The sequence below is a fragment of the Ursus arctos genome, chromosome X (assembly GCF_023065955.2).
Source record: "Ursus arctos isolate Adak ecotype North America chromosome X, UrsArc2.0, whole genome shotgun sequence".
In the NCBI taxonomy this organism is placed as follows: Eukaryota; Metazoa; Chordata; class Mammalia; order Carnivora; family Ursidae; genus Ursus; species Ursus arctos.
In genome coordinates, this window is record NC_079873.1 from 45,771,617 (window position 1) to 45,785,726 (window position 14,110).

General features: G+C 46.3%; 1 protein-coding gene across 5 annotated transcripts; it reads left to right on the forward strand.

Moving 5' to 3' along the window:
* The first annotated feature begins 5,672 nt into the window (after window positions 1-5,672).
* LOC125282833 (melanoma-associated antigen D2) lies at window positions 5,673-13,721 on the forward strand. 5 transcript variants are annotated; one of them, XM_026490257.3, is made up of 13 exons: window positions 5,673-5,806; window positions 7,278-7,351; window positions 7,735-8,226; window positions 8,832-9,140; window positions 9,259-9,322; window positions 9,581-9,660; window positions 10,220-10,314; window positions 11,024-11,103; window positions 11,197-11,239; window positions 11,565-11,627; window positions 12,452-12,566; window positions 12,984-13,396; window positions 13,587-13,721. In XM_026490257.3, exons 2-12 carry the CDS (start codon window positions 7,307-7,309, stop codon window positions 13,386-13,388), a joined length of 1,791 nt encoding a protein of 596 aa, XP_026346042.1. In that variant the 5' UTR covers window positions 5,673-5,806; window positions 7,278-7,306; the 3' UTR covers window positions 13,389-13,396; window positions 13,587-13,721. The 5 variants fall into 5 exon arrangements, with proteins under 5 accessions (XP_026346042.1, XP_026346044.1, XP_057167971.1 ...); XM_026490258.4 differs by lacking the exon at window positions 5,673-5,806 and adding an exon at window positions 6,320-6,411; XM_026490259.3 differs by lacking the exons at window positions 11,024-11,103; window positions 11,197-11,239 and having other exon boundaries at window positions 5,694-5,806.
* The last annotated feature ends 389 nt before the right edge of the window (window positions 13,722-14,110 follow it).

Genomic DNA, 14,110 nt, shown 5'->3' on the forward strand with positions numbered 1-14,110 from the left:
TCCCTGCTATATCTTATGTTCCATAAATGAGTGAAACCATATGATAATTGTCTTTCTCTGCTTGACTTATTTCACTTAGCATAATCTCCTCCAGTCCCGCCCATGTTGAAGCAAATGTTGGATAATCATTCTTTCTGATGGCTGAGTAATATTCTATTGTATATATGGACCACATCTTCTTAATCCAGTCATCTGTTGAAGGGCATCTCGGCTCCTTCCACAATTTAGCTATTGTGGACAATGCTGCTATGAACATTGGGGTGCATGTGGCCCTTCTCTTCATTATGTCTGTATCTTTGGGGTAAACACCCAGTAGTGCAATTGCTGGTAGCTCTATTTTTAACTTTTTGAGGGACCTCCACACTGTTTTCCAGAGTGGCTGTACCAACTTGCATTCCTACCAACAGTGTAAGAGGGTTCCCCTTTCTTTTTTTTTAATAATAATTTTTATTATGTTATGTTAGTCACCATACAGTATATCCTTAGTTTTTGATGTAATGTTCCATGATTCATTATTTGCATATAACACCCAGTGCACCATACAATACGTGCCCTCCTTAATACCCAACACCGGCCTATCCAATCCCCCAACCCCCTCCCCTGTGAAGCCCTCAGTTTGTTTCCCAGAGTCCATAGTCTCTCATGGTTCATTCCCCCTTCTGTTTACCCCCCCTCATTCTTCCCTTCCTTCTCCTACTGATCTTCCTATTTCTTATGTTCCATAAATGAGTGAAACCATATGATAATTGTCTTTCTCTGCTTGACTTATTTCACTTAGCATAATCTCCTCCAGTCCCATCCATGTTGCTGCAAATGTTGGGTAATTGTTGTTTCCGATGGCTGAGTAATATTCCATTGTATATATGGACCACATCTTCTTTATCCATTCGTCTGTTGAAGGGCATCTCGGCTCTTTCCACAATTTAGCTATTGTGGACAATGCTGCTATGAACATTGGGACACACATATGTTTATGAAGAGGGTTGGAAAGGATATTCTCAGACTTAAAACATTGGAAGTAGTATAGCACAGTGGTGAAGGCTCTGGTATTTGGCATTGTACCGACTTGGGTTCAAGTCCTCTCTTTGCCATTCACTAGTTGTTAGTTGCTTTGCCATGGGCAAGGTACTTCCCTTACCACCAATTTTTTCCACTGTAAAATGGGCCTAATGCTCATACAGTAGAAATGAAAGCCCCTCAAGAGCAAGGACTACCTCTATAGAGGTGCTTAATACATAGTCGGTGCTCAGTGACTGTTGAATGGCCTGAATCTGCTTCACAGACTTGTACTGAGAAAGGACTCAACATGCAAAAAGCAGGGGAGAAAGAGTGTTAGTCCAAAAGTGGTAGCCAGTTTCCTCATCTATGGGAAATTTGCCTTTGGTTTAACCAAATGAAGTCATTTTGATTGTGGAAAGATACCTTTCTGGGCTTAGAGTATTACAGAATAATTAAATTGCGCTGCACCTAAAAGGAAAAAAGAAAGAAAGAAAGAAAGAAGAAAGAAAGAAAGAAAGAAAGAAAGAAAGAAAGAAAGAAAGAGAGAGAGAGAGAAAGAAAGAAGGAAAGAAAGAAAGAAAGAAAGAAAGAAAGAAAGAAAGAAAGAAAGAAAGAAAGAAAGAAAGAAAGAAAGATTCCACCAGAAGTTCATGATAGAGGACAAAGGAATCTGAAAATTGGAAATAGAGGAGTTCCCCCCTCCAGATGTTGAAGGACAGAAAAGGCCCAACAGCAATGAGGAGTGGAACCCAGGAGAAGAGATGGTTAGTAGGTCTTTCCCAGTGATGGGAATAGCTGAAAAAATGTGAAGAACAGAAAAGTCTGATGTCCAATTTTAAGCTGATAGCCATGATATGCAGACTTAGATGACGAAAAACGTGTGATAGGTATCCTTGGAAAGAAACCTTTGCCACGCACTTCCAGACTTATCTCTAAATTTTCCAAAATTTTGGAAAATTCAGAGATACTTATTTTGTATAGTTTGGGGAAAGGGAAACATGTTAGGAGAGGGTTGGTGGTTAAGGATATTCTGGGTTTCTGATTTAAGCCCCAGGGATCTGAAATCACAGATGTTCTGGGATTAGGCAGTTTCATACCCTGACATTCTGCACTAAGCAATCTTTAGCCTGCCTTTCCTTATCTCCTGAACAGAGCTACCTGGTGATAGCTCAGCTTTTCATCTTTGTCCTTAGTTGATATGTAGAACCTATATGATCTCAGGTATTTGCCTACTGATGGATGGATGCTGGAAACTTGTCTGGGACTCAGTGACCTAGGTTCTTCAGGTTTTATGAGTAGGTGCTAAAGATCAAAAGATTCCAAGCGTTCACAAGGAGAAGGTGGAAAGAAATCTCTCTAGTCCAAGGGTGAAGATTGTGAATGAATTTGTCTTTTTTCATCTGATAAGGTTTCTTCCTGTCTTCTGATTGCCCAGGTCATAAGATAAGGGTGGCTATGGTATTATGTTAAGGAAGATGGTGGTATTGAGAGGACACTGGGGAAGTTTGGCTTCAGAAATCTTTGGGAATGCCTTGCTGATGGACTTGGACTGAGATTTTGCTTGAGTCCCTTGAATCCAGTATCTCCTAAGCTTCTGACTCTGTATTCCTTTAAAGTTGCTCCAGGATCCCAAAGGCCACAGTTGGGACTTAAAATGTTGTGGAATTTAAAATGGTGGAGGTTGTAACAGAGGATATGTAACAAGAGGATGTTCCATGGGGAAGAAATTGTACAAACAAAGACTCCTAAGCAAAAGAAGGCAGGGCTTATCTGGTAATAGTAAGTGTTTTGTTTTGGTTGGAATATAGGCAGTGTTCAGAAAAACAGCAAGAAAAGGGCTGAAAAACTAGTTAGGGCTAGATTTTGGGAGAACCTTCAAATCAGGCTCAGGTGTTTCTTGAAAGAGTAGTCTATATTCATTGTCATGTATACCTCATCTACCATTCACATCTCAACTCACTGCAACCATGAAGCTACTGCATGGCATGGACTCCCAAGTAACAAGGGCTTAAATAAGACATACATGTATTTATCTCACCCAAAAGAAATCTAGAGATTAGGCAGTCCAAAGATGATATGGTGGCACTGTGAAATTGTTGTTAAAAAATCCAGGTTCTTTTTAGTTTACTGCTCCACTATCCTTAGGATTTAAACCTTGTCTTCATAGCCTTTATTCCAGGAGGCTGTGTCCAGCTAAAACTCAAGATGTTTTATTACTAAGGAAAAAGAATGCATATTGGAGTAAGCAATTAGCAATCTATGCCACAAATGTGTGTACTGAAATTATCCTCTCCAAGGTCACCAGAGACCAGACCACCACCTGATTGTTATAATCCCTAGACATTTTTTCAGGACTTTTCTTGACCTCTTGATAGCTTCAACACTATTGACTCCTTCCTCTTTTTGAAACAATCTCTTCCCTTGGCTTTGTGACACTACTGTCTCCTGCTTTTCTCCTTATCTCTTTGGTCACTACCTATCCATCTCTCTCATGTTTTCCTTTTTCTCCACCTATACCATAGTCACTGTTGGTCTCCAGGGTTCTTCCCTAGGCCCCACCTCTTCTAAGGTTGCACATTCTTCTCAGGTGCTTTTGCCCTTTCCATAGATTAAAGAACCATTTATATACTGATGACTTCTAGATCTGTAACTTCAGTCCAGACATCTTTCTTAGCTTCAGATGTGTATATTCAACTGCCTCTGGACTATTTCTTCTTGGATGTCCCACAGGTATCTCAATACCCATGCTCAGTTCCCCTCTGTTAGTATTCCATATCTCAGTGAAACGAGTTACCATTGACACATTTGATCTCTCAAATCAGATCCCCAAGAGTTCCCTTTGCTACTTCCCTCCTCCTCACCCCTTTCCTCACACCCAGTTATTCATTGTCTTGTTGATTTTTACTTCTTTAATATATTCTGAATTCAACCGTTTCTCACTACCTCTATTGCTACCATTCTAGGCCAAACCACAGTCATTGTTTACCTAGATGACTACTCACCCTCTTCACAGGTGTACATCTAATCTATACTCCTTATGGATCAGGCAGCTAGGGTGTTCTCTCTAAAACACAAATTTGTATTGTATCAAAACCTAAAACCCTTCAAAAACCTCTCAGTGCTCTCAAGATCAAGACCAAAGTCCTTATCTTGTCATTCAAGGCTTGCTATGATTTGAAAGCAATGGGAATTTGGGTACTAGAACTGGAAGACAAGGAGGAGCTGTGTCTAGTGTGAAATAAAGCCCTGTGGATGGGGTAGAGAACCTAGGAGGCAAAAAAGGAGTAAACTGATATAAACTTGGAGGAAGCAACAATTCAGAGAAAAAGAGGAGTCAGGAGAACAGAGGTCCATTTTGAATGTGTGGGGTGTGTGTGCGTGTGTGTGTGTGTGTGTGTGTGTGTGTGTGTGAATTATCCATAGAATGTAAGGATTGATGTTCTATTAGTTTAGTAAAGGAAAGGGTGACCTCATAAATCAGAAGACATATGGCCATTTGAATTACTTTTGAGTGTAAGAAAGGTATTGAATATTATTTCTGTAACTGACCACTATGCTGAATTTTATTATGGCTTCTTTTTTTAAAAAAGATTATTTATTTATTTATTTGACAGAGAGAGACAGCCAGCGAGAGAGGGAACACAAGCAGGGGGAGTGGGAGAGGAAGAAGCAGGCTCCCAGTGGAGGAGCCTGATGTGGGGCTCCATCCCAGGACTCTGGGATCATGCCCTGAGCCGAAGGCAGACGCTTAACAACTGAGCCACCCAGGCACCCCTTATTATGGTTTCTAATAACTTTTTAGTTGATGTTCTTGGGTTGTCCAGTTCTGCATTCATAAACTCAGTAATTAATGATAATTTTGTCTACTTTCCAGTATTTATACATCATATTTTGTTCTCTTGAATAGACCCAATTTCTTATGTGAATTTATTATGTGATAAAGGTGTCATTTCAAATCAGTGGGAAAAAAAGATGGATTAATTCGCACATGGTGTAGGGATAAGAGACTGTGCTTTTGGAAAGTTATTAAGCTGAATCCTTTTACAAAACAGATTTTGGAATAATCTCATATTTAAATGTAAACACTGAAGCCATAAAAGTGTTTGGAAAAGAAACAGGGGCTGTTATAATATAGGAATGTGGAAAGCATCTTTAAGCATGAAGCAGAGAGAAACAATCTAAAAGTCCATACCCATGTATCCTGGACTGGTTAAATAAATTATGGGCCATCTATACAAGAAAAGACTATGCAGCTGTTAAGAAAAATGCGCACTATGGAAAGCTGTTTAGCATATATAACGGGAAAAAAACAGGTCACAGAACAATAGGTGTAGGATACCATTTGTGGAGAGAAAACCCAAATAATTAGTATATGAATAGAAAAAAATCGGGAGGGATGTATATCAAAATGTTATTTTGATGGTTGTTTCTGGGAAATGAGATAAGGGTGGCCTTTCTTTGGTATTTACATATTTCTGCATTATTTGAATTTTCACAACACATTACCTTTGTAATAAAAAAAATAAAGATATAAAAATAAATACATTCAATAAATGAATCGCTTTGAGGGGGTGATTTTAGTTGAAAGGTCTGCAGAATGAGCCTGGTACAATGGCATAAACACGGGCTTTGGCGTCAGACATCCCTGAGCGGGGCCCCATTGCCCCACCCCCAAGGAAGGAGGGGGGGTGGCAGGGGGCTGCGGAAAGGGGCTGGGCTGCGCTGGCTGCAGCTCTAGTTCAGGAGGCTGAGACTTCGAGAGGGACTGAGAGAGGGCAGACTCGTCCCGGACTTGCTCGAGGACAAGGTGAGGGGCGTTGAGATTTGGGTTTCCTTGCAGCCAGACAGTGATTTCAGTCCCCTCGAACCTATAGCCAGGCAAGTGGGCAATCCTTAACTGCACCACTGCAGCTGAGGGAGAGATGACCTGGAGCGGGATGTAGGCAACAAGGACTATTGAGGGTAGTAGGCAGAAGGACTGGGGATCAGAAACTAGTGGGGGAGGAGGGGAACCGGGTTTGTTGGGTGGCGGACTGGGAGGGGGAGGGGAATACTGAGAGAAAGTGAAAATCCAGAAGAGAAAATAGAGAATGCAGAGAAGGGTTAAGGAGTACTAAGGAAGGGTTGCATAGGTAACACGGGAGGAGGATGTAAGGAATGGGAATAAGTAATTCTGTGGGGTAAAATAGGAAATGCGATGGGTAATAGGGAACAGGGAGCTAGGCAGAGGGAATACAGGGGGGTGATAAGGAATGAGGAGCCTGGGGGGGGAAGGGCAGACTGGCTCCGACGGAGGCCCCCTAGGGAGGCGGAAAGGGGCGGGACCACTTCCGGCCTGGAGAGGGGAGGGCAGTCTAGGAGTTTTGGAGGGGCTTAGCGAGTGGACGCACTCTGGAATTTAAGGAGAAGGAGGTGAGCTGCGGGGCTCGGCTCTGGATCACAGCCCAGTAGGGATCGGCCCCACCCTCTGGGATCTGGAGAAAACCTGTTGTAGGGACCGGATCGTACCGGATCCATCCGGATGGGAAGGGAGGGGACTGGACCCGGTTTGGCGGGGCCCAAGATGGAATCACTGGCTCCATTCTGATTTGAGGAGGGGGTGTATTAAGGAAGGGGTGGAACCAAGATGCGTTTTGCCCCGGGTTGGAGGAGGCATGCTGCGAAAAAGGGCGGGACCGGGCTGTAATGTGGACTTTGGGTGGGTGTGAGTAGCGGAGGGGCCAGGACCACCAGACACTGCGACAATTTTAGAGGGAGGCTTGTACGGGAGGGGGCGGGACCGAATGGTACGGTGGACCTGGAGGAGGGCGTGTTTTGGGAAGGGGTGGTGGACTAAGTCCGGACCATTGCGCATGCGCACTGTGGAAGGGGCGTGTAGAGAAAAGCCAGCACGGAGACAGGGCAGTTGCCGAATGCGCATGTGCACGGTGGACATCAAAGAAAGAGCTTGTGCTGGGAAAGCGGGCGGGGCTGAGGTGGGACCTTCAGAGAACGCGCATGCGCATTTTTGGCCTGCGGCTGGGTGGGGGGGGTGCACTGGGAAAAGGGGCGGGGTCCTCAGCTGCCGCGCTGGCACATCTTCCTGGAGAAGGGGAGGGCGCGGCTGCAGAGAATTGAGATCTAGAAGCTTTGGATTACTGAATCTGAGAACGGAGTCATTGGGGTGGGGGAGGGGTTTGGGATCGGGGCCCTAGGGAAAGTGAGGATCAGCTTCCAGGCAGAACAGGAGAGAGGACGTTCAGGAGGCTCCCCCTTTGACACAGGCCTTCTCTCCTCAGGCTCAGCTCTTGCCAGGCCAACTTGAGACATGTCTGACACAAGCAAGAGAGGTACGGGTCCAACCCGCTTCCAGGTAAGGCCTCTTTCTGTCCTCTCCCTTGCTACTTTTCTTCTCCAGCCCCTGTTGCTCCCTCAGTTCCCTTGGCACCACCCCTCCCATCCTTGTCCTTCTTTACCCACCTTCCTGCCTGGGTGCACCCCCCACCAGTAGAGTGAGGGAGAAAAGAATGAAGGAATGAAGGATGGAGGAAGGTAGGAGGGAGGGAGGGTAGGCCTGCCCTTCTTCTGCCATCACTTCCCGCTCAGAGGAAGGAGAGGCCTTGTTGGGGTTAGGTGGGCAGAGCACACGGCGAGGAGGAGTTAGTATAGGTCAGAGGAGTGAGGCCCTGGAATTTTGGAGTCATTTGTCTAGTTGGGGGTGGGGAGATCTGTGAGCTTCCCTGCTTCCTCTTGCAGGCTGAAACTTCAGTGAAGGACAGTGGCTTGAAGATACAGACCCTATTGACAGTGACCCAGAACTTGGAGGTCTCAGAGACACCAAAGACCTCAAAGGCACCAGAGGTCTCAGAAGCCATGAAGGTGTCAAATGCTGCAGGAGTCTCAAAGGCCACAGGGGTCTCAAAGGCCCCAGAAGCTCAGGAGGCAGCTGCTACTCAGGCCTCACCTACCACTAAGCTGACTGATACCCAGGTTCTGGCAGTTGAAAAGAAGAATCCAGCAGCTGACACCAAGATGCAGAGTGCTGACCCTCAGCCTGTGACAATGCCTGCCACTGAAACCAAAAAGATCAGCTGTGTGGCTGATTCGAAGGTCAATACAAAGGCCCTGGAGACTGAGGCTTCTGCCTCTCAGGCTTTGGCAGATGAAGCTAAGCCTGAGGGTGCAGCTGCTCAGGCTCAGGAGAATCAAGATACTCGGCCCAAGGTCAAGGCCAAGAAAGCCAGAAAGGTAAGAGCTCTGTGATCACCAGTCTTCCCTTTCCACTTCTCTCAGTTGGTTCATTTGTTCTGCAAATATTTAGAAAGTTCCCTGTGCTCATCAAGGCTGTGGGGGACAATAAGAGGAATGTGATATAATTTCTCTCTGCAGAGTTTTCACAGACTCATGGAGAACTGAGATAGTACACGTAGCTGCAATGCGAATATAAAGCAGTTTGTATTTACACAGTAGCTACCACGTGTTAGACCTTGAGCTAGGCATATTCATACAGGTTATTTCATTAAATCCTGAAAGTAATCCAGTTTTATAGAGAAGGAAGCTGAGTCCCGGAGAGGTGGGGTGACTTGTGCAGGGTGGTACAAGCAGAGCCAGTGTTGGACATAGGAAGAGGAGAAGCCTCAGGCCCCACCCTTAGGTTGCTCCTGGCCTGGTGGAGAGATGAAACTCCTGAATGGGAGTCAGTGAAGAACAAACCCAAGAGTCAACATGGCCAGTGACTAGTCAGGCTGTTACTCTAGGGTTGTGATTAGAGGGGCCTTCCAGAAGAGATAGAATGAGGGAAAAGGACGACCTACTTCATCTGACAATATTGTGCTTCCTCTCTGTTAATGCAGGTAAAGCATCTGAACGGTGAAGAAGATGGCAACAGTGATCAGAGTCAGGCTTCTGGAACCACAGCTGGCCGAAGGGTCTCAAAGGCCCTAATGGCCTCAATGGCCCGCAGGGCTTCAAGAGGCCCCATAGCCTTTTGGGCCCGCAGGGCATCAAGGACTCGGTTGGCTGCTTGGGCCCGGAGAGCTTTGCTCTCCCTGAGGTCACCTAAAGCCCGTAGGGGCAAGGCTCGCCGTCGAGCTGCCAAGCTCCAGTCATCCCAAGAGCCTGAAGCACCACCACCTCGAGATGTGGCCCTTTTGCAGGGGAGGGTAAGAACTCTGTCCTCTCCACTCTGCCTTATCTTCTGCCTTGCCTGTCTTTTCTGCCTTCCTCTCAAATCTTCTGCAAACATATTTTGATCTTTCTACTTTTTTTTCCCTTTCCCAGGCAAATGATTTGGTGAAGTACCTCTTGGTTAAAGACCAGACAAAGATTCCCATCAAACGCTCAGGTAGAGTCCTGCTAACCCTCTATCCCTTAAGCTATGCCCTCCATTGCCCTCTTTTCCATGTGCTGAGGACATTTCTTGCCCTTATGCTCCTACCTTTGTACTCCCAGAGTTCTAATTTGGCAGTGCTAGCATCTCTATTCATTACTTCAGAACCTGTTTGTGCCACCCACAGCAGGGTTGGCAAAGGGTCTTAAGCTTGGATTTGGGGCCACCTGGCTTCACTTCAGCTCAGGTGCTCGCAACACTCTCCCCTTGCAGACATGCTGAAGGACATCATCAAAGAATACACTGATGTGTACCCTGAAATCATTGAACGAGCAGGCTATTCCTTGGAGAAGGTGAAGGGGCAGCCATGGGGGATGGATTGCAGTGGGAAGCATTTAATTGAACAAGTGTACATGTCTGTTCTGGGGTGGGAACACAGAGACTCACTAATTCAGCCCTATCACTGTGTGAATGGATAGATAGGAAGGGGCCTTCCCATATCCAGAGTGCCTAATGAGGAGCATAGACTAGCCCAGGGTCACACAGCAAGTCTCATAAAAGCACAGCTAGGACACAAGCCTCCCAACTTAGTCCTGGCTTCTGTCTGCTGCTGGAGATGTCCTGTAATGTATTTCACATGCTCACGTCTTCCTTCCATTCCCCATTCTCTGTCTCCCTAGATTTCCACTAATCACAGAGATAATGCTGAGAACAATAGTAGATTTCTTACCTGTTTGCTGTGTACCAACCACTTAGGTTTACATACATTATCTCACTCTTCCCTCCCCCCACACCACACACATGCACATACACACCCACATCCATGGACCCCCACACACCTAGGTACATGGGAGCTGTGGGATGCTCAGGAAGCTGAATTGTGATCTTACAAGCTGTTTTCCCCATCCATAGGTATTTGGGATTCAGTTGAAGGAAATTGATAAGAATGACCACTTGTACATTCTTCTCAGCACCTTAGAACCCACTGATGCAGGCATACTGGGAACGTAAGCAGGGAAAGGGCTGGGGTGGGAGGGAGGCTCTACTTTGTCTATGGCACTACCCCATCCCTGTCGTCTCTCCCCACAATTCCTTGGAGAAGCAGGAAGACAGGACCTAAAAAGCCCCTGTTCCAGTTCCTCCACATAGCTGGAGCCCTGCACATGGTAGTGGTGCTGATTATGATTGACTGAAGGGGACTGAAGGTTGTAGAAGCCTGGAGCTGTGCATTCCTCCTGTCAGGTTTTCTGTTTCTCAGGAAGCATCCCAGGAAAGCAGACCTGTCATTGCTTGTCTCTTCCTGATGGCTTTGGTAGACTGGTTCTCAAGGGAGGGCTTCCTGGTGTGGGTGAATCATGATGCTTGAAGGACAGGAGCATCACTGGGGCTGTGCCTAGAATTCTTTTGGGGCAGAGAGACCTGAGAGAGAAAGAAGGGACTCACATTGGTTGGGTGCCTGGGTTGTCCCAGGTTGACAGGAATTCTTCTCTCCTCTTGGCAACCTGGGGCAGGGGAGGATTGGATTTTCCATTCTACTCAATAGGAGACTGAGACTCAAGTGCCTTGCTCAGGGTTGCATAGAGCTTGAAGCATAGACTGGGAAGAATTTGTCGTGTCTGAGGAATCTGGTAGAGGATAGCCTAGTGAGCTGGCTGGTGTGTTTTTTGCAGATGGCCACTGGATATAAACCTTCTCTCTACCCTTTTATTCCCCTAGGACTAAGGATTCACCCAAGCTAGGTCTCCTCATGGTGCTTCTTAGCATCATCTTTATGAATGGAAATCGGTCTAGTGAGGGTGAGTGGCTGGGCATGCAGCTGAATGGGTGGCCACAGTTGGAATTCCACGTGCTCATCTTCTGTCCCTATCTCTTCTTGCTTCCCTTTACAGCTGTCATCTGGGAGGTGCTGCGCAAGCTGGGGCTGCGCCCTGGGTATGATTGGGCTCTCTCAGTGCTTGCTGTCCATGTTGTCATTTGGAAAGAGAGGATAGTCCCAGGATTGCATCAGTTTGGTGGTGTCTGGTGGAGTGGGCGGGGGTGCTGGTAAAGGGTCCAGGGTTCTGCCCTGGATGGATGGGGAAATGATCCCAAACTCTGCCCCCTGTCTCACTATTTCTTGGGCTTCTATGGAGTTTTTCTCTTGTGCTAGTAACCTCTTTTCCATGTTGAAAATGTCTCTGCATACGTCTGGGAAGTGCCATATCTGGTCGATTGATTAATTGATTTATTGATGGATTTTTTTTTTCTTTGCCATCAGGATCCATCACTCACTTTTTGGGGACGTGAAGAAGCTTATTACTGATGAGTTTGTGAAGCAGAAGTAAGTGTGTGTCTGATGATGGTGTGTTCTATGTGTTTTGCTTGTTTCAGAGCTGAGTAATTAACCTATGGTGTGTGTGTGTGTGTGTGTGTGTGTGTGTGTGTGTGTGTGTGGTAGGTAGCTTATTCCTGAGGTAGTGAGAGGGAACAGGATGACACATTTCCTGACCTACATGTACTTTCACGTATCCTTTCAGGACAGTTCTTCAAGGTAGGGATTGTCATCACCAGCATTGTACATGTGAGTAAACTGAGGTTCAGAGAAGTGAAGTAATTTCTCAAGTAAATTGCTACACAGGTAGCAAATGGGAGAGTCCTATTTAGATCCTGACCCCAATGCCTAGGTTCTTTTTACTGTGCTAACCAGGGCTTTATAAAAATTAATCTCCATAAAGAAATGCTATAGAATGATAGCTTTAGGTAGCAGGTACTGTGCTGGGGACTTGACTTGTGCATCTCATTTCATTTTTGTAACTACCCTGAAGAATAGGTGCTGCCATCCCACCCCCATTTTCAGTTGAGGGACCTGGGTCTCAGAGTGGAAGTCTGACTGTAGCCCCGGCTGGTAAGGGGCCGATTTGGTCATGGAGCCTCCCTGACTTTCTGGACAGGGCCCACCATACCCTTTATCCTTAGAGAGCACATGTGCATGCACGAACACACCCACCCACCCACACACACAGACACATGCTGGGACAGAACTCAATACTGGAAGAAAAGCTATCTTGCTTAGTAGGGGAGGTTGCCACTTACAACCTGTCCAGTCCATACATGGGTGGGCTGTGGTTGTCTTAGACATAAAGGCTTTTATCTTCTCTTTTCAAGGTACTTGGACTATGCCAGAGTGCCTAATAGCAATCCCCCTGAGTATGAGTTCTTCTGGGGCCTGCGCTCCTACTATGAGACCAGCAAGATGAAAGTCCTCAAGTTTGCCTGCAAGGTAATTGGATAGCTGTCCAAGCTTGGCATATCAAAAGCATAGGGTGCTGCTGGCTAGGGTAGGCTGTGTGTAGAGCAGCAGCCTGCAGTTCATATGTGAAGATTTTGAAGCCCCTGTTACTGTGCCAGATGTTTATCTGAATCGTTTAATTTGTACAACTGACATGTCATTACCCTATACCAGATTAGAAAAATCAGGCTGAGAGAGGTTGTTAGGTGACATGTCCAAGGTCCCAGAGCTAGTAGGTGTCAAAGCAGGGATGGAACGTTAAGTACATAACTACTAGTAGTATTTATTATATGGTTATTATTGTGTAGAGCATGCAGCATGGTGCCTAGCATACTCAACAAGAATCATACAGTTAGGGGCTCAGGGCTTGGATTCTGATCCTTCTGATGGTGGTAATTTCTGTTTCAGGTACAAAAGAAGGATCCCAAGGAATGGGCAGCTCAGTACCGAGAAGCAATGGAAGCAGATATGAAGGCTGCTGCTGAGGCTGCAGCTGAAGCCAAGGCGAGAGCTGAGATCAGAGCTCGAATGGGCATTGGGCTTGGCTCTGAAAATGCTGCTGGGCCCTGCAACTGGGACGAAGCTGATATTGGACCCTGGGCCAAAGCTCGGATCCAGGCGGGAGCTGAAGCTAAAGCCAAAGCCCAAGAGAGTGGTGGTGCTAGCTCCGGTGCTAGTGCCAGTGCCAGTGGTGGCTTCGGTGCCAGTGCCAGCCTGACTGCCACTCTCACGTTTGGGCTCTTCGCGGGCCTCAGTGGAGCTGGTGCCAGCACCAGTGGCAGCTCTGGTGCCTGTGGTTTCTCCTATAAGTGAGAATTCAGGTATCTACTTAGACTGGGCTGGGACAGCCAGGGCGTGTGGGGTTGGGATGAGGAGCTGGCTGGTTATAGGAAGGCCAAGGTTGCAGGACCATGTGGAGCATGTGGGAAAACCCTGCTATTGGCATTTTATTCCTTCCCTTTTGGTGGCTATCAGTTGACTTTTTGCATTTCTTTTGTTTTGTGTTTTCAGATATTCCTAATCTCAGCAGTCTTTCTCTTCAAGCCGGGGTGCATCTTCAGAAACGTACTCAACACAGCACTCTAGGCAGCCACTATCAATCAATTGAAGTTGATATTCTACATTAAATCTATTTGCCATTTCTGAGTTTATTGCTCTTTTTTTTGGTGGGCTGTCATATTTTGGTATCACATTTAAAAATAAATTGGGAGAGTTTCCACCTCAATCTGTGTTTACTGGATTCAGGGGAGCAAGGTTAGCATCTCTCTGGGATAGCTTGAGCTGCATCTCTAGTCTGCAGTGTAGGCAGGATTGCGGTGGGGTGGGGAGTCATGAAGATTCTAAGCACAGAGGACTACACTTTGAAGAAGAGCCCTGAGGTAGGCAAGTCAAGCAGAAAGCAGAGGTAGAGGACATGACATCAAATATAGGCTCTCTTTTTGAGAAATTTGGATGAGAAAGGGAGGAGAAAGAGGTAGGTAAAGGGAGATACGGGAATAAGTGAGGATTTTCTTGGGAAAGGAGAGAGAGGCTTG

Excerpts from the sequence above, each read along its gene's own strand:
- LOC125282833 (XM_026490257.3), top strand. The coding sequence starts at position 7,307 with ATGTCTGACACAAGCAAGAGAGGTACGGGTCCAACCCGCTTCCAG. Across the intron at positions 9,141-9,258 it reads TGGCCCTTTTGCAGGGGAGG|GCAAATGATTTGGTGAAGTA; the intron begins GTAAGAACTCTG and ends TCCCTTTCCCAG. Across the intron at positions 11,104-11,196 it reads TGGAAATCGGTCTAGTGAGG|CTGTCATCTGGGAGGTGCTG; the intron begins GTGAGTGGCTGG and ends TTCCCTTTACAG.